At 50.6% G+C, this 22,155-nt stretch overlaps 10 protein-coding genes across 10 annotated transcripts; 6 read left to right on the forward strand and 4 right to left on the reverse strand.

The window, feature by feature from the left end:
* Window positions 1-138: 138 nt before the first annotated feature.
* Window positions 139-1,410, forward strand: M431DRAFT_89939 (hypothetical protein; the record flags this gene model as incomplete). The annotated part of the gene is made up of 2 exons (XM_024924086.1): window positions 139-243; window positions 307-1,410. The coding sequence occupies 2 exons, from the start codon at window positions 139-141 to the stop codon at window positions 1,408-1,410; spliced, it is 1,209 nt and encodes a 402-aa protein (XP_024772171.1).
* Window positions 1,411-1,648: 238 nt separating this feature from the next.
* On the reverse strand, window positions 1,649-4,535 carry M431DRAFT_90185 (hypothetical protein; the record flags this gene model as incomplete). The annotated part of the gene is made up of 3 exons (XM_024924122.1): window positions 1,649-2,088; window positions 2,158-4,176; window positions 4,232-4,535. 3 exons carry the CDS (start codon window positions 4,533-4,535, stop codon window positions 1,649-1,651), a joined length of 2,763 nt encoding a protein of 920 aa, XP_024772172.1.
* A 324-nt stretch (window positions 4,536-4,859) lies between these two features.
* M431DRAFT_90744 (hypothetical protein) lies at window positions 4,860-7,456 on the forward strand (the record flags this gene model as incomplete). The annotated part of the gene is made up of 3 exons (XM_024924180.1): window positions 4,860-5,027; window positions 5,097-6,846; window positions 6,903-7,456. 3 exons carry the CDS (start codon window positions 4,860-4,862, stop codon window positions 7,454-7,456), a joined length of 2,472 nt encoding a protein of 823 aa, XP_024772173.1.
* Window positions 7,457-7,674: 218 nt separating this feature from the next.
* On the reverse strand, window positions 7,675-8,829 carry M431DRAFT_496821 (hypothetical protein; the record flags this gene model as incomplete). Its single annotated transcript, XM_024917527.1, has 4 exons — window positions 7,675-7,744; window positions 7,840-8,269; window positions 8,344-8,504; window positions 8,579-8,829. The coding sequence occupies 4 exons, from the start codon at window positions 8,827-8,829 to the stop codon at window positions 7,675-7,677; spliced, it is 912 nt and encodes a 303-aa protein (XP_024772174.1).
* Window positions 8,830-9,208: 379 nt separating this feature from the next.
* On the reverse strand, window positions 9,209-10,295 carry M431DRAFT_89942 (hypothetical protein; the record flags this gene model as incomplete). Its single annotated transcript, XM_024924087.1, has 6 exons — window positions 9,209-9,420; window positions 9,484-9,641; window positions 9,698-9,729; window positions 9,793-10,004; window positions 10,075-10,179; window positions 10,241-10,295. 6 exons carry the CDS (start codon window positions 10,293-10,295, stop codon window positions 9,209-9,211), a joined length of 774 nt encoding a protein of 257 aa, XP_024772175.1.
* Window positions 10,296-11,073: 778 nt separating this feature from the next.
* M431DRAFT_509776 (hypothetical protein) lies at window positions 11,074-12,195 on the forward strand. Its single transcript, XM_024919354.1, has 6 exons — window positions 11,074-11,409; window positions 11,477-11,550; window positions 11,625-11,769; window positions 11,829-11,865; window positions 11,924-11,957; window positions 12,020-12,195. The coding sequence occupies exons 1-6, from the start codon at window positions 11,242-11,244 to the stop codon at window positions 12,120-12,122; spliced, it is 561 nt and encodes a 186-aa protein (XP_024772176.1). The 5' UTR covers window positions 11,074-11,241; the 3' UTR covers window positions 12,123-12,195.
* A 785-nt stretch (window positions 12,196-12,980) lies between these two features.
* On the forward strand, window positions 12,981-13,653 carry M431DRAFT_463926 (hypothetical protein). The gene has a single exon (XM_024915383.1). It carries the CDS (start codon window positions 13,192-13,194, stop codon window positions 13,381-13,383), a length of 192 nt encoding a protein of 63 aa, XP_024772177.1. The 5' UTR covers window positions 12,981-13,191; the 3' UTR covers window positions 13,384-13,653.
* A 352-nt stretch (window positions 13,654-14,005) lies between these two features.
* On the forward strand, window positions 14,006-14,673 carry M431DRAFT_496825 (hypothetical protein; the record flags this gene model as incomplete). Its single annotated transcript, XM_024917528.1, has 2 exons — window positions 14,006-14,020; window positions 14,110-14,673. The coding sequence occupies 2 exons, from the start codon at window positions 14,006-14,008 to the stop codon at window positions 14,671-14,673; spliced, it is 579 nt and encodes a 192-aa protein (XP_024772178.1).
* A 964-nt stretch (window positions 14,674-15,637) lies between these two features.
* Window positions 15,638-19,562, reverse strand: M431DRAFT_496826 (hypothetical protein; the record flags this gene model as incomplete). The annotated part of the gene is made up of 3 exons (XM_024917529.1): window positions 15,638-15,741; window positions 15,813-18,824; window positions 18,917-19,562. 3 exons carry the CDS (start codon window positions 19,560-19,562, stop codon window positions 15,638-15,640), a joined length of 3,762 nt encoding a protein of 1,253 aa, XP_024772179.1.
* Window positions 19,563-20,634: 1,072 nt separating this feature from the next.
* M431DRAFT_463757 (hypothetical protein) lies at window positions 20,635-22,102 on the forward strand. Its single transcript, XM_024915380.1, has one exon. The coding sequence runs from the start codon at window positions 20,756-20,758 to the stop codon at window positions 21,986-21,988; it is 1,233 nt and encodes a 410-aa protein (XP_024772180.1). The 5' UTR covers window positions 20,635-20,755; the 3' UTR covers window positions 21,989-22,102.
* The last annotated feature ends 53 nt before the right edge of the window (window positions 22,103-22,155 follow it).

Raw genomic sequence — 22,155 nt, forward strand, 5'->3', positions numbered from 1 at the left:
GCCAGCTCTCCCACCTTCATATCTATTGCAGTTTCGTCCTATCTCTACGTCTGGGCGCTGCTGCACGACCGACCGACCGCCTCTTAGCTCACGACCTCCTCGTCTCGATCAAGCGGGCAACGAAGCTCATCGCGCATCATGTCTTCAGAGTCGGATCCCCTGCAGAATGGCAGCCAAGGAGCCGCCGCTCCCAATCCCTTCAATTTCCAGACACAAGTGATATCCACTACGCCTGTCAAATCCGTCCGTCTACCCCGTCCAAGATATCTATCTTGTAGCGCCTTCAACTGACACTTCGACCAACAGAACGTCGGCCAGCGTCGTGGACATCGCTACAAGCACAGCAGCGTATCCGCACAACATCAAATCTTCCAAGAGCCGCCCCCACGGCCGCCTCCCGTCCTCCCCGCCTCCCTCCCGACGCCCACCATCAAAGAAGCATGGAAAAGCCTCCAGCGAGACCAGCGAATGCGGCTCTACTGGGGCTTGTGTCACGTCGCCATTGCCATCTTCATCTTCTATCGGTCAGGTGGCTCCCTTGCGGCAATGGCCCTGTCTCACCTCGTCTTCTTTGATGCTGGTAGCGCCGCCGTCTGTGTCGTAGTCGACGTGCTGGGCAACTTCGAAGTTTGGCGCCGCAGCAGCATCAGACACCCGTTTGGCCTTGAGCGAGCCGAGATCCTGGCAGGATTCGCCATGTCTATTTTCCTGCTCTTCGGCGGCTTTGACCTCCTCTCGCACAATCTAAAACACATTCTCGAATCTGTCGGTAACCACGAAGCTCACCACGAACACGAACACGATCGAATCTCTACAGGCTCTCTTGACCTTGTGTCGGCTGCTGCCATTGCGAGCACACTCGTATCTGCCTATGGTCTGAAGAACCATGCGCGCATCGCCAAAGTTATGAGAGTGTCCTATCTGTCTACTCTGCCCAGCATCCTCTCCAACCCCTTCCACTTCCTCACCCTCTTCTTCTCCGCCTTGATTTCATTGCTGCCTCTGTTATCCATTTCCTTGTATGACTGGCTTGACCGGCTAATATGCGCCGCCATTTCCCTTGCAATGTTCAGTTTAGGCATGCGTGTCGCTGTTGCTCAGGGACTGATGCTCCTTATGAGCTATGGTGGGAACAAGGGTGACGTTGGCGTCACGGCCGTCCTCCGTGAGATTGAATCTGAGTCAGGCATTGCCCGTGTAGAAGGTGCTCAATTCTGGCAGGTTCACTATGGCTTGTGCATGGCCAACCTAAAAGTCATCATCACGAATGGATACGATGAGCTCGCTCTGGGAAAGCTGCGCAATCGCATCTCAGCCTTGATCCAAAACAGATTAGGAGAGGGATATGGGACTGGGGGTAACGTGAGGTGGGAAGTGACTCTAGAAACGACTGTTGATGCCACCATTTGATTTAAAAGCGATTGTCAGGATGGCACATTTCCGTTTCCTCAGCGCTCTGTGTTGTTAAACTAGACGAAGTACATAGATTGACGCATAGACATAGGTAGTTTATATAATCAATGAAGCATAATGAGCAATCATAACTTAGTGGAGAGATATCGCCACCACACATTCAAGTTCATAAGTCAAACAAGTCATAGCTAACCTTTGCAGTATGCCTGCAACCTGGGGTTTTGTCATGGCAGGCTTAAAAGAGCCCCCAGCGTCCTCGGTCCTTATTCGCCGATCCTCTTCTTCCATTTGCTCCCTGCTCCCTGTCCCTTCCTTCTAGTTGTCGCAGACTGTCCATCTTTTCAAGCACCAACTCCAAGAGCTCCTTCTTCCGGATGACATCAAGATGTCGGCGGATCTTGGGATCTTCCTTGGCGAATTTCTCGACTTCATCCGCGGACAAGTGTCGTCCAAGACGAAGATCCAGTTCACGCGGGAAGTTGTAGTAGAATTCGGAAAGCAGCTCCACGTTTAGGAAAAGAACAGCTGTGGAAGCCAGTTTGGTTGCTGCAGCATCTAAAAAGACCTCGGGACAATAATACTTGTTCTTAGGATTGTTGCACTGCTTGGCTTTAACGGCAAGCATTCGCATCTTGATGATGTCGGCCCTGTCTCGAAGGAAGATAGCTTCTCTACCTATATTGATGTTAGAAATCACAAACCTTGCGTATGAGTAGTCTTTTGAGGAGTGAGGGTGGAAATTACCTTTACTTAGGAGAGCAGCGCTGAATCCTCCCGCACCGCTTCGGCCATCGCCTTCTACAGTGATGTCGCCCTTTCGCGCCTTATCTATAAAGGCCATGACCTCCTTTAATTTCCTTCGTCCACCGACGGCAGGTTCTAAACTGGCCAGCGCAGCCTCACAGTCTTGCAGTTCCTTCTTCAGTACACTGCCGACATGCTCACGGCCGTGATTCCACTCTCTTTCGTCAATCTCGATGTCGAACTTGAAGGGCTTAATGCAGTTCTCGACCTGATCACTGGTGCTGTAGAACCTCTCGTTCAAAATGGTCGACGCGGCTTCAACTATAGCCTTCTTTGCAAAAGGATGGCTCACAAAGCTCGAGTTGGTCAGTAACTTGTCAACGTGAGCTTGAAGAGATGAGGCGATGACTGTTGTTGCTAAACGTCCCACTCCAAGTTTGGTGAGGGCAGACGTCGAAGCGTCCAGCTGGCGGCGCCAGTAAAGAGAGTCGGGATCGGCCTTGGGGAGGTCGGCAATATTATCGAGATCATATTTCGCCGGCGCCAGGTCCGTCACTGGCTTATTCCAGTATCGTGAGGCCAGCAAGTCCAGCACTTTTTGATCAAGCTCGCTCTTCAAAAGCTCGTGCATTTCCGGGCGCCCAAACTCTTCAGTAAACTGTTTGAAAGAATGCTTGAAAGCGTCGAGGCTCTCGGCAAGGTAAGATTCGGCAGAGAGCGGGCGATCGTTGTACTGGACCTTGAACTCGTATGTGGCCTCCTCCAATTCTTGTCTAATGGCGTCACTTGTGCTCTGTAAGCTAGATGACATGGTCTGTTCCAAAACACGCATTAATGTCTTTCGAAGATTTATTGTGCCCACGTTGACGCCTGCGTCTGGTCCAAACTCGAGTGGGTGCGAGGAAAAGAAAGAGTTTTCATTCTTGGCGATAGTGGAAAGGAGATCTGATGAGCCCATCTTGAAAAGGCCCTGAGAGGTTGGCGCCTTTGATACAACGCCAACATAGCCTAATCGAAGAGGATACTGCGGATCATTGAGGATGGTGGCACCACGGGCAGGATCGACCAAATCCATCTTGGTGATAACTCCAATGGTTCGTTCACCTCGGGGATCGACTCTGCGAGATGCCCTGAGGGCTGCCGAGTTGGCCAGATCGACATCCGCGGCAGAGATAGCAAGAATGACATTTGGAGGCTGAATGTACTTGTCACACAATTCCGAAATCTTCTGCTTCAGCTGCAATGGCTGGTTTTGCCCCACAACTTGGATGTAGCCCGGCAGGTCGATGAGTGAAAGGTCAGGAACATTGCGAGAATAGATGGTCAGGTGAATAGGATCATGCGAGACGCACTCTGCATCTGAAACCGCCAGGTTCAGCTCTGTCAATGTTCGCTGGATCGAGGAAAAGTCGGATATTTTTCGTAAACCAAGATCCGGGAATTCTCCATATTCTTCAGGCGAGTCGGGTGTATTCACCAGAGTCAATTCAATCGGTCTCCGAGTAACCATGTTGTTTCCCTTGGGAAGAAACTCGTGGCCGACGATCGCCTCTAGTACTGAACTCTTTCCAGATGATTGCGAGCCAATGACGACGATGGACGGTAAAGTAAGAGAACTGGACTGGCCGACTTTCTGCAGTATGCTTCGAATCTCAATCATTTTTTTCGTCAATACCATCATCTGATCATCCTTGGAGCTCTGTAGCGCATCTCGTGGATCTTCGTCATCCGATTTGTCGTAGCCAACAGCGGCAGCGGAAGCACCAACAGCTGCAGCGGCGCCGACTTTACTGTGTTTTGGGTCGCCATTAGGTCCTCCTGAGCCCCCAGAGCCTGAACTCTCGGGTGTTCCCAACATCTTTTTCAACCAAGCTGGCACCTCCACCCGTTCTTTTGTACTTTCCCATCCTTGACGTGTTTGATCTGCTACATCTTTGGCAGTTCCGTATATACTAGATGCCGTGCCCGTTACCGTGTCCAGGGTATCGTGGAAGATTGAGATGGCATAGTTGCCAGCCTCTAAGAAATTAGTGAGCAAAATACCACCCCAAATCTATCTCTGAGGATGACATACGTGTAGCTTGGTATTGAACCCAGGCAAAGGTGCCAATGGCCAACCCACCAAACATGGCAGGAATCCTGGCAAACTTCACCACCAGCTTTGGCAAGAAGCGAACAAAGGAGGCATTTCGAACGATAACCTGGTTATGGAAGGCATTGCCGCCAAACCACATGCGTCTTCGAGTCTCCCGGATCGCAGCATCTGCCCGCAATAGGCCTCCTGTTGGAAATCGGTGTAAGTGACGAACGCTGGTGGCGGCGGAGGTATTTCTTGCCGCCACAGGCCGCAGACTAGCTGCAAGGAACCGGCCGCTCATCGTGGACGGACTCTTGCAGTCTGGGCAGCTACTCTGTTGACGACCATATGGCCCGGCACCGCCTCAAGACTGACAAGACAGGAATGAAGCTTCAGAGGCCGTTGCAATGGCGAGAATATAGCTTGCATCGATCCAACTAGAATATCGGGTACCTATGGACTAGTTGTGGTAGCTAGCATGTGCCGCTGGGCGCCGAGGACAGCCCACTTCTTATCGCCACGTGACGACCTTATCGGCGCAACTTTCCGACAAAATTTCTGGATTGCTCAAACTGCCTGCGAGACGCATGCCATTTTCCCTGCGATTGTCGCTGCATCCGACGCCATGGCGATTCAAAAAAAGCACGGCAAAGGCCGTTTGGACAAGTGGTACAAACTTGCCAAAGAAAAGGGCTACCGGGCTCGTGCCGCCTTCAAGTTGATTCAGTTGAACAAGAAGTATGGATTCTTGGAAAAGAGCAAAGTCTTGCTGGATCTTTGCGCCGCGCCAGGTGTAAGTTTTTCTGTCTTGTTTGGAGGGGATTGTGAGTTACTAGACAAATGCTAACTAATATCTCTATAGTCATGGTGTCAGGTTGCAGCAGAGGTTATGCCAGTCAACAGTTTGATTGTTGGAGTCGACCTGGCGCCCATCAAGCCCATTCCTAGAGTCATCACCTTCCAGAGCGACATCACAACAGACAAGTGCCGTGCTACCATCCGCCAACACTTCAAGACTTGGAAAGCCGATACGGTTCTGCACGATGGTGCTCCCAATGTTGGTACTGCTTGGGCTCAGGATTCTTTCAACCAAGCAGAACTCGCACTCCAGTCCATGAAACTCGCGACTGAATTTCTTGCCGAAGGAGGAACGTTTGTGACCAAGGTCTTCAGATCCAAAGATTACAACCCGCTCCTATGGGTGCTGAATCAATTGTTCACCAAAGTCGAAGCCACTAAACCCCCCTCGTCTCGAAACGTCTCGGCCGAAATTTTCGTCGTTTGCCGCGGATACAAAGCACCCAAGCATATCGATCCTCGCTTCTTGGACCCGAGATCAGTCTTCGCAGAGCTTTCCGGCGCCACCCCAAACAATGAAGCCAAGGTCTATAATCCAGAGGTGAAGAAGCGAAAGCGTGATGGTTACGAAGAAGGGGATTACATACAGTTCAAAGAAATTGCGGCAAGCAGTTTCATCCAGACAAATGATCCCATAGCCATTCTTGGTTCCTACAACAAGCTCTCCTTTACTCAGGCGCCTAATGGCGACATTGCGCTTGCTGCTCTGGATAAGCTGCCCGAGACTACTGCGGAGATTCGGGAATGCTGTGCCGATTTGAAAGTTCTTGGGCGCAAGGAATTCAAACTTCTTCTCAAATGGAGATTGAGAGTGCGAGAAATCTTCGGCCTCTCACAGAAAAAGTCAGCAGATACTGCCGAAGCCGAGGAAGTGGCTGGGGTAGAATCAATGGACGAGGAGTTACGAATACAAGAAGAACTACAAGCCCTAAAGGACACAGAGAATTCCAAGAGGAAACGGGAGAGGCGCAAGGAGAATGAACAAAAGCGCAAAGAGATCATTCGCATGCAGCTGAATATGATGGCGCCTATGGATATTGGTATGGAAGAATCCGGACCGCTGGGAGAGGGAGCCATGTTTTCTCTAAAGACTATTGACAAGACTGGTGGCATGAACCGTTTCTCCCGGGGCAAAATGGCCGTATCAAATTTGAAAGATTCAAAAGATATCGACCTGGGTATCTCCACAGAGCCAGTTGAGAGCGACAGCGAAGAAGACGGTCTGGAGACTGAGCTCGATGCTATGTACGAACAATTCAGAGAGCGCAAACTGGAAGCGGACACCAAGTACCGGGCTAAAAAGGCAAGAAAGGAGCACAAAGATGACGAGTGGGAGGGCCTTTCAGCAGGTGAAGAGGCAGAGAGTGACGCAAGCGAGCTGGAGGAAGATGACGACTCATCCGATGACGATGAAGACGGTTCACTACCTACAAACGGATTCTTAACGGATTTAGATGGCCAGACAGGGGAGACCCAAGACGGCTTGTCCAAAAAGGCATCCGCTTTCTTCAGCCAGGATATCTTCAAAGAGATAACTGGAGGCTCTCTTCTTGGGGGAGAGGATGATGTGACGATTGAGGCATCCAGTACGACTACGCGCTCACAAGAGCTGCCCACGCGGACAGCAAAACAAAAAGCATCCCTGAATGAACAGGAAGATGATTCAGAGAATGACGGTGGATTCGAGGTCGTTAAGATGGATGATGATGATAATTGGGAAGACAAAGAGAGGCGACGAGCAGATGGAAGACCTGGTAAGTTGACTCACCATTGAACTTTCATTAAGACGAACGTAGCTGACCTGAGAAAGACATTGATATCATCACGGCCGAAGCAATGACTCTAGCACACCAACTTGCCACGGGACAGAAGACTACCCACGATGCTATCGACGATGGTTTCAATAAGCGTGCATTCCGCGACAGGGATGGATTGCCCGAATGGTTCATTGATGACGAGGGTAAACACGACAAGGCCCTGAAGCCAATATCAAAGGCAGCGGCCAATGCTATCAAGGAGAAACTAAGAGCCTTCAACGCCCGACCGATCAAGAAGGTTCGAGAAGCAAAGGCACGAAAGAAGTTCAAGACGGCCCAGAAGCTGGAGAAGCTGAAGAAGAAGTCAGACATGCTTGCTGCTGATGAAGGCATGACGGAGAAGGAAAAGGCGGAGAGCATATCCAAACTTATTAGCAGGGCGAACCGTCAAAAGCCTCGACAGCCAGCCAAGCTCGTTGTGGCCAGGGGATTAAACAAGGGTATCCAGGGCCGACCAAAGGGTGTCAAGGGACGGTACAGAATTGTTGACGCCAGGATGAAGAAGGAGCTGCGAGCACAAAAGAGAATTCAAAAGAGGAAGAAATAGGGGGTGAGCGTGCGGCCATGTATATCAATTCTACTCCGCAGTTGGAGGTTGGATTCTATGCGATGATTTATCTGAAGGAAGCATAGACTGCTTTTTGGTTCCAAGTTCGCGAAGAAAAGAAGTGATGGGATAGAGAGGTCCGCTGAAGTCCATATCGTACCTAATATAGAAAGAATGTTAGAAGCAATACTTTTCGCAGGCGCTTGCATCTTTTGGACCTACCAATAGTTTACAGCCAGTACAAATCCTTCGCCATCATCGATGCAGGACTGCTTGACCTTGTGATACCTTGGAGAAGAGATTTAGTGATGAGAAACAGACCCAATAACTCACCATGAAATACAGCGGATAAAGGCTTTTCTCATAATGCTGGGTTCACTCACCACATAGCAGGGAGATATAGCATGTCTCCAGGATCCAGAGTCACACGAAGAGGCTTTGCCAACGCAGACAGAGGTGAAGTATTTCGTCCAGGATCATCAGGATCCCAAGTCGCCAGTGGCACTGGAGGAGAATCCGGGTCAAGTTGAAGCGTGAAGCCCTGGCCCTCTCGAACGTACGTTGCCGGCAGAAGTAGATCTTCGTTGACGCATGCGTGGAGCAGTGGCGGTAGCAGGACGAAGTGCTTTCTGCCCACAATCTGCACAAAGATGTTTTCAAAGTTGTCTTTATGCAAACATGTCGTGGATCTCGAGTTTCCAATCCATAGGTTGATGGCATCTGGTTCTTTTCCTAGGGCGATCCGTGCAAAGGGAATGTCCTTCAGAGCATCGGGATACAATGGAAGATACTCATCCCGAAGATTGTCGTTTTCTTGACGCAAATTAGCAAAGGCCCGAAATATCAATACATAGTGGTCGGAGGAGGAGAAAGAGTCTGTATCTCACGAGTTTGGGCATATCTCACTTCAGAGTCGAGAGGAAACTCCGGATCCGTCTCCTGCTGGGTGATGTATGCAAAAAAGTCGCCGAATTGCTGAGTCTCTTCATGAGGCTTTGCAATTACCGTGGCCTGATGCTCCGAAGAAAATGTTGGAGCATCGGCATTGCTATTAATTGTAGCTGTTAGATGGATAACAGGGGAAATGATGCATCGATGAATCCTATGTACATGTATTCTTACCCAAACGGAGTAACGGCAACATTCACAAACTGGCCCTCGAGAGCCGTCTTCAGATAGGCAGCGTTCCATTTCTTCGTTGCTTTCCAACTCGAGGCCCCTCCTCTGATCACAAACGGCGTGTTACGAGCCACATAGCGCATAAACTCCAGAGGGCTCGGCTCTGAGAAGAGTTCATCCACAGTGGTGGAATTGAGCTCATTAAACGTGTTGATTAAATTCTCGAGCGAACTGTCCAGATCCGACACGGCCATTTTCATACATATCAGGTTCAAAATGCAGAACAATTAAACTGGTGCTACATCTCCGTTGGCAGAGGCAGATGGATGACCATTTTCAGATGTCGAAGGAATTGCAGTAAATGCATCTTGGTATGAATAACGGGCTTTTGAAATATGTAATAAGTAGGGTGTACCTATGCAACTAATGAAAAATTGACGGCGATTTACACGTTGACTCGTTGCAACTCGGTAACAGTAATTCAAACATCTCAACGCTGTTTAACGTATCGAAAAACACTCTATGCTCTAAACACGATGATAATTACCCTCTACTTAGGCTTGGCTGTTTCTAGTCAAACTGGTCACATCGTTAGCTCATATCCCTCGCGTGGGTATGAATAGTTATTCCTTACTAGAGAACTTCAAATTCGTTAAAGCGCTCCAAGTGGGTAGCGCTGCGGCGATAGGGCTCCAAAAGCTTGGTGACCTTGGACTGCCTGCGTAGAGTAGCCTTGCCAGCAAGACGGACGACTGTACTAGAGCTCTGGAATTCGGGGTCAAATACCAGGAGCTGAACATCGCCGCCTTTTTGCTTCTCCAGCCCGACAATCGTAAGAGAATGTTCTAAGGGACCTCTGTTAGTTGATATGCCCAGTAGTTTCAGGTTTAACGGGGAGGAGACCCTACTAGGTCGCTGCAGATATATCGGCGGGAGTAGAGTAGATCGGACTTTGCTGTCCATAGAGTCTACTGCACCTTGTTGAAAATAACGCTCGATTGCACCCAGCAGGCGACGTGAAGCATTATCGTCTTCACTAGAAGCCTTGAAAGCCTGCACTGTACACCTGGCTTCATCGTTAGTCCCACGAGGGAAATGCCTACATGTTTGAATAATACTCACGGAAACCCCATGCTTGCGAAAAATGCCTGGGCCTGTGATGCAGATGATGAGTATGAAAGCGCGAGCCAGGGTAACCACCAAAAAAGAGCACCTACCTCTGGCGTTCCAATATATTTTCGCGTCCCTCGGATGCCCCCTGTCTCGACTCGACCCCGAGCATTATACCCGCGATCCCAGGCAGTCTCAATCATGTCCTGAATCTGGAAGATGCTAGGAATATCATCTCCCAGCTGCTCCCACCCGGTCACGCGAGTGCCAATAATGTGAGAGGAGAGGACTTGTATGTTGCGATAGCCGCAGAATGCACCTATATGACCATGGATAAGTTGCTTGCTTCTACTTGCAGTCGTTGGTGTGGTAAGAGAAGCCCCAATCACCTTCTCTGTTTAGCTTTGCCACATGTTGGACATCCGGATGGCATAGATACGCATACTCGGTCCGTGAGCTCAAATCAAGCAGCTGCTTCAAGGCTGGTATGACACCTGCGCGGCGACAGTGTTAGCCATTCTATTTGTGAATCGAGTCATGCGAGATGCCCCTTACCACTGGCACGAAGGTCGCCTTTCGTTTCCAATAGCTTGACAAGCCACACGGGCATTTCCTCCTCGTGCGCATACTTTCCAAGCTGTAGTGTCTGATATGCACCATGGCGTTAGTTATGCGCTGGAGATGTTTGGCCGGGCTGGCATAGACGAACCCCAAGCCTCGATGCCGACTGCATGCCCGCCCGGCTGTTTGGAGAGCGTGCCGAGGCATCCAGCGATTCTCTAGTTTTACTTCGAACAGCCGCTGTCTTTTGAGCGCGCAATCTGCGCCCCGGAAGAAGGCGCTTCCACGACTGGCTGATGACGATTCGGTGTGGTTGACTCGGGATCAACGATGCTGGAAAAGGCCGACTGCTCCGCGATACCGAGCCTGTCCGGTGGCCCTCGATATGCGCATTGCTCGGTGTGGTCGAAATCTCATCGGGCTCGGTTATCGCCATGCATCTATCGGTTAACTGTTGGGGATCGTGGTGGTGTTGTGGCGTCATGATGGCAAAAGGGAGCGCAGTGACATTCGCGATGCCCAGCATCAGCATCAGCTGCACAAGGACATGCTGGAAAGGTTAGCGTCGAGGTCAGCAATAGTCGCAAACAGACGCACCCAATGGAGAACAAAGAAGGCAGTGCCAGTGCCGCTCCCCCCCGTCAGTCTGGAACAGCGGAAGGGACCAGCGCTTTGAGCGTCGATTTCATCGTTGTCTGAGCAAGGGTCTGTCCAGCCTGACAAGGTGAAAATGGAATTGTCAATGGTTCGCGTGACGCAGCGAGTGACTTGAGGCCTAGACACTGCCAAGTACTGGGTACCTGCGGAGTGCGGTGGGTTCAAGCCAGCTGACTGCTGCCGTTCCCCAGACAGGCAAATCTTTTAGGTACCACCAAGGTATCCGTTTGATGATGCTAAAAAGCTCCTTGAAAAGAGTCCATCTACCAGCTGCAATACTTGCAAAGCCCATCATCTGCCTCAGATATTCATTAGCAGCGCATCTGTTCCGCTCCAAAATGGCTCCCCCGATTCACTTTATCACCGGCAATGCGAATAAGCTGAAAGAAGTCAAAGCGATCCTTGAGCCGCAAATTGAGATTCAGAGCCAGTCGCTGGATCTTGAGGAAATCCAGGGAGCGATTGAAGAGGTTGCCGAGTCAAAATGTCGTCGAGCTGCCGACTTGGTATGGCCGCTCTTTCTATAGTAGGAATTGATGAAAAGCTCATCCTAACATGTCTAATTCAATCGAGGTAAACGGCCCGGTGCTGGTTGAAGATACGGCACTTTGTTTTAATGCTCTCGGAGGCCTACCTGGGCCTTACATGTAAGCTCTCTGCTATGCTGGTTCAAGGCCTCGTGATGGCTGGAAAGCTCATCAATCTGTACTCGACGTTATAGCAAATGGTTCCTGGATAAGACTGGCCACCAAGGGCTCAACAATCTTCTTGCGGCATACGAAGATAAATCTGCAGAGGCAGTTTGCACGTTTGCATACTCGCCAGGACCTGGCCGCGACCCAATCATCTTTCAAGGACGGACACCGGTAAGTCTTATCAACATGGAGTAACATGATGCCATTCTTACATTAGCATTTGTTACCAGGGTCGCATTGTACCTGCACGAGGCCCTTCGAAGTTTGGTAAGAAATACACCCCGCATAGGCACTTCCGGTTGGATACTAACGAAGTAATGGCTAGGATGGGATCCCGTATTTGAGTTTGAAGGCAAAACGTAGGTTATATGCTGCTCCAGATGATTGCGAAAGATGACCATTGGCTAACATTTTTTTCTAGTTATGCTGAGATGGAGTCTGCGGAGAAGAACAAGATATCGCATCGTGCTCGAGCTCTGAAGAAGCTGCAGACATGGTTTGAGAGTCAACAGGAAACAGCATAGACAATTTGTCATGTAGATGAAATGATAGCTGGCAAAAGTAAAGACGTAAAATATTTATGAAACCCAAATTGCTTCCTGTATGTATATGGGTATATATACCCAAGTCAAGTGATGGTAGCCACGACAATCTGCTTTTACCATGCCGTCAAACAGTTGAGTGGTGGTAGCCATAACAATCTGCGTGAACCCTGACACAACGGTATACGGTTTATCTCTTCTGCCGAGATGAACATATACCTTTGCCTCTGTGTCAAAGCAGATTGTTATGGCTACCATCACTCAACTGTTTGACGGCATGGTGGGAGCGGACGTGACAGGAGCCAATCGTGTCAGAGATGATGATCTCCGTAGAAGGTGTAAAATAACGCCTTTTCAAAATTTGTGCCTTCCCGTCCCAACACGTGTTGGCGGTGTAGCTGTAACCCGTGATGAGTTGAAAGAGGTGATGAAGTACCTCCAGGTACCTGGCACTTGGACGGAGTACACATACCGAAGACGGGCACTAAAGCAAGGTACCGGGTACTCTACCACCCCTGTATATCAGGTACACCTACCAAGTGCCGCGAGCGAATCAACTCCAAAAGCTCCTTTCCTTATCCTTCTCTCTCACACCTCACACAACTTTTTTCACCTTGAGAGGGGGCTGAGCATCGCCAAGTCAATTGCAGGGAAGAAAAAGAAAAGACAATGGCCGGCAATCTGGCAAAGTGCCGGCAAATGTCCCCTGTGGGGGGCGTGTTCAGTTTTCAGCTCGCATGGCTCAGGTCCCCTGTCTCTGTCTCTGCTTGGCTCATCTCATTAATCAATCCATGGACAGGGATTTGATTAGAACCGATCAAGCCACCAACATCTGATGGCCCAAACTAGCTGATCGTGGGATTTGCCACTCGCCCTCACCATCGAAATGTCTTGGATTTATCACGAGCGGCGCCGCAACTTCAGCTTCCCGACCCGACCTCCTCCCTCCTTTTCCCTCTGACACCTGAGACATTGCCAGAGCCGTCGAATAGGAAGCCATGCCTCGACAGCCGTGTGTTATATCGACCGCTGGGAGCCTCCGTCATAGGCCATGGTGGTGACACTTCCTTTACCTGGCCTGACCCTGCTTCTGAGCCTTGCCGTCCCAATGGACAATCGACTCTCCGCTTCCAGCTCCGTTCACGCTGTGACTTCCGCTAGTTCCCTTTGCATCTCATCTCACTTCCTCTCCACGTCGACTCGGGAACATCTCGAGCTCCACATCTGTTTAACACCACCATGATACACAGAAGACCTTCGTCGTCACATGTGTTGGTATCGCTCACATGATGTACCACCATCGTTGCTCTGCTCCCAGGGGCCCCCGTCTCTCGCTTTCTCGCTCAATTCACTCAATGGCCTGAGTCTCACCGCAGCCGTGTCAATATAAACTCGTCGAGAGGTCCCCCGCTTTCACTCTCTTCATAGATCGCTTGTATAAGACAAGAGGAGGGACGCAGCAAGGCGAACCAAGAAAACGCCCCAGAGGACAAGCTCTGTCCAACCCTTCAGCTGATCCTGACCCAAATCCTACGCCCTCTTTTCGTGTATCCATTCTGAAGAAGCATTGATGTGAATATTTGTTGTTGCTTCCTTATTTGCTGTTGCGTTGCTTGCGGTTGGATTGCAAGGTAGAAAGGTGCGTAGATGGACCCCTCTGGCCGGAGCCACCTCTGGCGGAGCTGTTATATGAGGACCAGAGGCTGACAGAGAAGAAGAAGAACTTGATCCAGCCATATCAGGAATTCGATCCCAGCTGTCTTGTGTGAACATTTCGTTTCTTGAAAAAAAGAGGCAACCAGGCCTCGTATAGTTTACTTGACATTCTTCCCAAGCAATAGCAGCACATTGCTCAGTGGTTTACCATGGCATTTCATCATGTAAGTTTGTCCCACCACCGTACTTGATTGCTTCTACCTGGTTGCGGCATGTTTGTGATTCGAAGAGAAAGCTCATGATTCCTGGCTAGCCCTTTCAAGAGGCACAGTTTGATCTTTTCGACTGGTACCCCAAATATCAGTCTTGTCTCTCCTTTTTCCTCGAGCGCGGCCAGCACACAAACGCCGTTCAGGCCGTTGCCGCAATTGTCAACATTCGACTGCCATTTCAACAGAGCTCAGCCTTCCCCAGGCATTCACCAAATTCTAGCTCTACACCCAGTCATCCCTCTACCAATTCAGACGTTTCGTTAGTCCCCTATGTACGCCGCCTGGTTGCCACCGGGTTTGACACCGTCGCCATTCTACATGGCTTCTTCGGCGACGGCTGGGATGTTGGTATCGGCCTCATACACGAGAATGAGCGGAGAAACTATCTCTTCGCGGCCAAGAGCGAGACTTGGCTCAGAGTCAAAGCCAGCTACGACTTGGAGGACGGCCAGTCAGTTCCCTTCTTGCGTCCTCTTCAAGGAGTCACCGAGAAAGAGATACAGGCAGCAGAGGCAAACTGGAGTGAATGGCTCGCGATGCAAGACTGGATGTTGGGGCCCCGTGCACCTCCAGACGGCCCTTCTCAAATGCACCAGAACAATTAATGGATCACGGTAGTGGCATGCATACTGAACACACAAGTTTCAAAGGCTAAAGGAGATGGACACATTTAAAGGGAACAGATTGGGTAACATGGGCAACAGAGAGGAGCAGCGGTAATATGGCTGAATTCAAAGGACTCGTTAATTTTACATATTCTGCCGCGTCTGAGACGCGGGCAGATCATCGCTCGGCTGAGCTGAGTCGAGCCGGCACTTTTTTTTTTCCCTTCATAGGATAGCGAAAGATGAATATAACTACCTAGCATTGCGTTCTTCAACCCTCCCCTTCCCGCTTCCTTCCTCCACGAATTCGCTTTCACTTTGGCCTTTCCATCCATCAAAGAAACTCCGAGTTATATGTACACCCTTTCCCTGGGGGTTATTGTTTTTTCTTTTTTAATCACCAGTCAACAAAAAAATGAAGAGGCGACGGAGGCGAAACCCGGAGAAAATAAACCAGCCTCCGTATCAAAACTGGCGGCCCTCTTTTGTCTGAAATTTTTGTCCTTCCCAAGTCACACTGATAACTCCATGACTGCCAGGGGGCCATTGTTTGACCACAATCCTTTATCTTATTTTTTTTCTCCTTCAGAGTGCCTGTTTGTGTTGTTTGTTTTTGAATGCGATTGATTCCCTTTCAACGCCATCATCAGCTGTTGTTGATCCATGACAGCTTTCTTCTTTTCCTTTCGTGAAAGCCCAGCCGATTTACCAAAATCTGCATTAAGTTACCGCATGGTTGACATGTGATAACGAATGGTACTGCAAGTAAAGTGAGAGAGAGAAATAAAGAGATTGATCAGCGCAATAATCAAAATAAACTCGTATTAAACATTCAGTCGACAGCTCGGTATTAGCAGCACATCGTACGCTCCCAGCCCGGCAACCAGGTCGAGGCTGGGGTATTACTGCTAACCAGCCTGGTATTAATGCCAACTGAACGATATCTCGTGAAAAAAGGCGGGTATTAGTTGAGGAACCCTTTGCACGCTGCCGTGCCACACAAGCAGGGGATACGGTCCAGACTGCCAATCTCTCGCTCGAATTTGTAGTCATAGGTCAATTCTTCGTCTAAACGATGTGGTCAGCTTGGCTGTAGATCAAAGAAGAAGAAAAATCATAAATAGAGTCACCACACTTACTCATAGCAATATCACGCAGAGCATAAATGACAATCCGCTTGCTACCCTCGACCTTGATGATTTTGGCAGTGCAATTAGGCATGCAGCTGTGGTTGATGAATCGTGCAATACCTCCCTTTTTTGTGGCGTCAATGACCGTATTGTCATCGATTCGGAACAGATAACTGCTGCCAATACCGCTTTTGAGGTAACGGTTCTCCCGAATCTCTGCAATCTGCTGTCGAACTTCCTCACCCACATACTCGATAATCATATCGTCCTTGTTGATGTTTTCCATAGCATACAAGCCCCAATTATGAATGGCAGAGCGGGCAAACTTGACAGGCTTCTTCCGCTTCTTTAGCTGGTTGAACTTGAAGACATCAGAGTCTTGCCCAAGCGTCTTCTTCTGGTCATTGAGGTCGGCCACATATCGTCGATTTGTGGCGCGGTTTGCTCGAGAGTTGCCCTTGGCGATGAGTTTTTCAGCAGCCAGCTTGGCAGCTTCATTGGCCGCCATAGTGGTATCTCTGCCCGTCTTCTTGGAATTTGCCTCCCGCTCCTCTCTAGCCTTTTGAACCTTGATATGATGCGGTAGATATTTTGATTTCTCCGAATTCAGGATCTTCTTGGCTCCTTCGGTTCGCGCGCAGCCACTTGCATTCGGCACATAGTAGCCTTCGATACGGACTGGGCCACCCAAGAGGCCATCAGATGTGTTGAGTTCCCTGACACGGCTCCGTTTCCACAGCCATAGCTCTGGGTTGCCAATCTCTTCGATCTGGAACTTCTTGAGTAATCTAGTGATATCCGGGACATCAGTCGGTCCCAAGGACAGGGCCGCCAAGGAAGTAATGTCAGGTTTGAAGCCGTCGGGGAGTGTTGCCGCGGCAGTCATTGGCTTAGTCGCGAAAAGCCTCTCGTCATATTTCTCGGGCACAATCTCGGGCTCTGGCACCTTCTCGCTGGTGGGCTTCACTTCATCCGCATCCGAAAGCTGCGATTCGGCCTCGGATTGTTTGGCCTGTGCCTCTTGCTCCTGGAGGAGTTGCTTCTTGGATTTTCGTTTAGACTTGGCGGGCTTTGTCTTGGAAAGATTCTCAACTTGTGACAACGGTCCTTCAAGAGTTGAATCTTCTCGCTCTGCAGTCGCTTCCAGATCCAGACCAGTATCGTCAGAATCTTCGACAACCTTGAACTCCGCATCAATTTGGTCGATTTTGACGCCAAATAGTTCTTCGTCGGATTTCTTCTGTCTCTTGAATGCTTTTTCAATCGAGAGCTCCAACTTTCGCTTCTTTACAATCGAGCTGTCGATGGCGAGACTGGCCTCTGTCATGGAATCGTCTTCGCCCGGACCCCATGAGGCAAAATCATCTTTGGAAGCCTCGTCATCAGTACTCATGCGACTCCGTGGGCGTGACTCTGATTGGCGAGCATCTCGCGCTGTCAGTACCCTAGCATCTGCATCATCGTCCGATTCAAAGTCGCTATCCAAACTCTTGAGACGATGATGCAAGGATCGAAACGCTGGGCGCGTCGCCGAAGCCCGTTTTCGGGCAAAGGGATCGACAAAGGTACTCCGATGAGCGAGGCCTTTTGTTTTGCTCTTGCGAATCCTTGGGAGGGCTTTGGGCTCTAGACGGCCAGTCCGGCGTTCGATGGGATCGGCTCGAGAATTGGGAGTCCCCAATTTGGGGCTGGTGCTACCGCTGCCGAAAGCGTCTTCTTCGGTCTCTACAGGATCGATGTTAAGCTTCCGCCTCTTGGCGACATGATTGGCTGGATTGAGAAATTCGGCCAACGCCGGCGCCGCAACTTGAGTGCGGATATGCCTGATGAGATGTTCAGTCATCTCACGCCGAACGACCTCCACGGCCTCAATTACAGGGTCGAAATTCTTGGCCCTCTGTCTCTTTTCTTCCTCAAGGTCGGCCTCGTCCTCTCTGCGCTTCCTCTCCAACTCTGCCTTCTCGGCCCGATGATCCTTTCTAGGGGCTCGCTCGGGGCTAGGGCTTGATTTTGAGGCGGAATCGATATAAGATGATCGCGGTACGCAAAGTTGCATAGCCATATTGTAATTGAAGAATTCGGTGTGATTAACAGCCCGAAAACATCGTTCGGCTTCGCTTCGCCCGGTATAGGAGTTTCGAAAAACGATGTAGAACCCTGTTTTGTCGAGGCGGATATCTTCAAATCCATAATTCTTTAAGCGCTTCTTCATATGGGGTATTATACTAGGGAGAGTCGGGACACTTTCGGACCCGACAAATATATATGGTTCATTAGCCAATTGTGAACTGATAACCTGTGACTCGACGGCTGCATGAGGGCGAGCTTGCTGTGCTGCGGCTGCGACGGCTGCTGTTGCTGGCGCTGGCGGCGGCGCTTGCGATTTCGGAGGCGCTGTAACTGGAACTCCAAGTGTCGGGTGAGGTCTTTGGGGTGCGAGACCCTTGGGTGCTGTTGGGGGAGGCCTGGAAAAGCCAGGAGCAGTCGCAGATTTAGGCCCTGTAGGAGGAGGCTTTATTCGTGCCGACTCGTTGGCTAGCTTCTCCCTCTCCCTTTTGAGTACCTCTTCCAGCATGCGCCGGCTCTTCCGACCTTCAGGGTCGTATTCTACCTTGACAATGTCGGCGTCGACCTTGATTCCACGAGTGCGAACGGCTCGTCGCGCGGCATCAATGGCAGACACCCGCGGACGGTCCGGGCGTTTGGAGTCGCGGTATCGAATGGTTGCGAAGCCGAGATAGCTGCCTGTGTCTGGGTGCATCTTATTGCTGCTTTCTGCAATCTCTCCGAAGGCGGCGAATATTGCGATGACTTTGTTGAACGACACCAGCGGGTTGTACTTGGTCACTAGGACCTGGGTAGGGGGGCCTGGCCCAATGGACGTCTTAGGGTCATAGGCATACGGCTTGAGGTTCTCGGGAGCATGGCGCAGGCGAGCTTTGGGCAGGTAATAGTCTGTGTTGATATATCCCAGCCTATCTCCCGCCTTTGTGAGGCGAGGGTCCGCAGGGGGGGCGTCATCTTCCTATTCCAACAATTAGCCATTCAGCGCTCCAAAAAACAAATGACGCCCCCCCCTTCCTCCAGTAGTGGAGGAAATGTATTATTTATACATACCAAGCCGAACTCCTTGTATACTGGTTTCGCATTCTTATTTACAACCTTTTTGCGCAGTCGATCGAGGAGCGGGTCATGTATGCACTTGATACCCTTGATCGAAGGCAAGGGGTCTCGAGCTGGGATGCGTTCAATCGAGGAGGTCCTATCCTGCCGCAAGTGTTGGCCAGTGGATGCGGCATTCTCTGACGGTTGCCCTGAAGCGCGGTCGACGATTGAAGGCGTAGACATGCTAGACTTGGCAGGCGCGTGGAGGGAGGAGGGCGAGTCTGTGGAAGTGAATGGAGTCGCGCTCATGGATGGTCCGGCGGACGTGGCTGTCGCAACTGGCACGGCAGAGCCGCTGAAGAGGGAGGATGCAGAGCTGGCATGTGAGCTGGTTGAGCCCACGGTACTGGGCATATCACCCGGCGACGACCCGTTGTCGTCGGCTTGCGGCTGCGGCAGAGAGGGATCTGATGAGGTAGTGGTTTGGCAACGTCGAGCGAAATCATTCGAGTCGGCATCTGTCATGACGGCTTGTTCTGGCGCCGGGTCAACGACCTGGAGGCCCCGCTTGGCACGTCCTTGGGCCTCTGTTTTGAGCTTGGGGGCGTTGGGGAAGAATTGCGCGAAGCTCACGCCAGGTGGCGGCCGAGTCATCGTGTCGATGAGCTCCTGCTATCTCGAGCGCCGTGGTGTAATCATGATACCTCGCTCAGTGTGTGGTAAGGCTTGCCATGCATCACTTCCGTCGGGGCTGAGCGGCGGCTTCTGTGGTACGCGCTAGAGCGCCCACGCGACCTGGGAAGCCGAAAATTGAGGCTCCGGATAGGCGGCGTGCGCTGCGTCGCAGAGGGCTCAGGCGCTGTGAAAAGCCGGCTCAGGAGGTGAAGCGTCGTCGGCGACCGCGGCGCAATGGCTGGCGAGCTCGAGAAGCCGCGGGGGAGGTGCTGGAGGAGCGGGAAATGCCTTGCAAAGACGCAAGTTGAGCGTTCAAGTTGAAAAGGGACAATGCAATGGGGATGGACGTTTTCGGCGTAGTCAGCAGGTGGGTTGTCAAGGTTGGCGCGGGCCCGCCCCAGGAATCGCGGAGCGAGGAGCTATGATAATCCGTATATCAACCTGGAAGTTTGTATAAGTAGGTTGGTGTGGGTGTGGCTTATACACTTAGAGTATGCCTTATATGCTCAAATAGTCTCAAGGTTCGTAGTTGAGAATTTACACTTTCCAGTGGGGGGTCAGGTGCTCTTGAGGGAAATGTGTTTTGATTTGCTCTTTGTGCTCTTTGTTTTTTTCTTCCCCTTTCCTTGTTTCCCTTTGAAGGGCGGACGAATTTCCCCATTATAGAATACGGGGCTCATTCACACACGCGTCAACTGTGCAGTTTCAAAGCGCGACCATATAAATAGCAACCCCCAGAATCTAGATGCATCTATCCATACATCTTCAGCACCGCCCTTATGCACAACGATCCTTTCACTGGTTGGTGGTCAAATGCATCCAATCAACAGCCTCTTCCTTGGCCTCTTGCAGCCTTGTCCCAGAATGGTTTCGAATGCGGTCGTGCGCCAGCCAACTAACCCAACAAGTGCCAACTCCTTCTCATGAGTGAGTCACCGTCAATGAATTAGGTAGGATAAAATGCGTATCCTTTGATACCACTCCGTATCCTTATATCACTCTGTACCCTTTGATATCACTCTGTACCATTTAATATCACGCCGTACTCTTTGATATCACTCCGTACCGTACAAAGAGCAGTATGAAACCGACTAGGCATTCCAGTCGTCAGATCTCCCTCATCCAACTCTTGTGTCTTTGATGTTGAAACCTATACCTCAAAGAACCTTACCATGGCCCAAAGCAAGCTCACAATCTTCGACCTTCCCCGCGAACTGCGCGATGAGATTTGGATCCAAATAGTGTCACACGACATGCGCCTCATCTCAGGACAACACATGCCTTCTGAAATATACAAGACGCCGGAAGCGTCTCGCCGGCACCTCACTGTGTTCAACCTCCTCCTCGTAAGCCGGGCGGTCAAGAGAGAAATCATAAATACATTTCGCAAGCGCTGTATATTCACCTTTCACACGAGCACGCTTCTCCTGTCCCTTTTGGAGTACGGCAGCAGTTCTTGGGGTGGCTCCAAGCTCTTGCCACACTCCCATGGTGCATCTTATAGCCCGACCCCGGCGCCCAAAATCTTCTTTGAAATGGGACATGTCAGCATTTTCCCCAATGGTCCAGTAAACGCCTGTAGACGACGGGACGATTCCTTTCTCTGGTGCTCAAACGGAAGCCGGAGAAGGAAAATGTTCATCCACGCAGCTCATCCGCCTGGATGGAAGACTCTGGACCCTGGTGCTGCGCGGTTGCTCAATTTCATGCACAAGTTCCCCTTGAAGCTGCGTAGCTTGGAGATGTCGGCCATCTTATTGCTTAATATTCGTGTTGTGCGGCAGCTGAGGAGACTGCGAGGAGTTGACCTGCATTTCGCATTCATATCGGACGAAATCGAGCTCCCAGACAATGTGCTGGCAATTGAAGACAAGAAGTACCCGGTAAAATGGCTCGCTGAGACTGCTGACACAAATATTGTCTTGCCAATCTACAGGACAGAGTCAGATATTGATCCAGTGTCAGTAGCGCCTCTCTCATGCCTGGTCATCGCTATTCGCCACGAAGTTGCAAGCAGTAGAGTCGTATCACGATTCATTCGCGGCGACGAGAACCAAGTAGATGATAATCCACCGCTTTGGATCGACTTCGATGATGAGAGCCTTGAGCGTACCAAATACGTCATAGCGACTTATACCGAGGCATCCCTAACACAGCCAACGTCGGGCTGGTACAGATATTCGACACGAAACCCCGGCATCATCTGTCTCGAGATGGCCGAAGAGCCACGCCCTCGTGGGCCGCTCAAGCGAAAAATGCTGAAACGTCAGCGGCAGGAACGGCTACGGGCTTGGGATGACGAACCACTTCGTGCTGAACAGCTACGCCGCGAAAACTTGGATTTGTCAAGAGTGATGAGGATCAACCACCTAGGTCTGGAGGACATTGTCATAGCCTACAGATAGGGACCAGTGGCTCATCATGTAAACTTCTATTAGGTACTATTAATCATAACAGTAATCACGAGCTGGGTTTATATCACGGATTGTGTTTGAAACTCGATTACTCGAAGGTGATAATAATAATTTACAAGACACACAAACGTTACAATCCGTTCCTTCAAAGAAATCCG

This window comes from Trichoderma harzianum (genome assembly GCF_003025095.1).
Source record: "Trichoderma harzianum CBS 226.95 unplaced genomic scaffold M431scaffold_9, whole genome shotgun sequence".
Lineage (NCBI taxonomy): Eukaryota > Fungi > Ascomycota > Sordariomycetes > Hypocreales > Hypocreaceae > Trichoderma > Trichoderma harzianum.

What these genes read in the sequence shown, in the direction of transcription:
- M431DRAFT_509776 (XM_024919354.1), top strand. Translation starts at nt 11,242, where the DNA reads ATGGCTCCCCCGATTCACTTTATCACCGGCAATGCGAATAAGCTGAAA. An exon ending in GGCCTACCTGGGCCTTACAT is followed by an intron (nt 11,551 to 11,624) that starts GTAAGCTCTCTG and finishes TCGACGTTATAG; the next exon opens with CAAATGGTTCCTGGATAAGA. An exon ending in TTTGAGTTTGAAGGCAAAAC is followed by an intron (nt 11,958 to 12,019) that starts GTAGGTTATATG and finishes ATTTTTTTCTAG; the next exon opens with TTATGCTGAGATGGAGTCTG.
- M431DRAFT_463926 (XM_024915383.1), top strand. Translation starts at nt 13,192, where the DNA reads ATGGTGGTGACACTTCCTTTACCTGGCCTGACCCTGCTTCTGAGCCTT.
- M431DRAFT_463757 (XM_024915380.1), top strand. Translation starts at nt 20,756, where the DNA reads ATGGCCCAAAGCAAGCTCACAATCTTCGACCTTCCCCGCGAACTGCGC.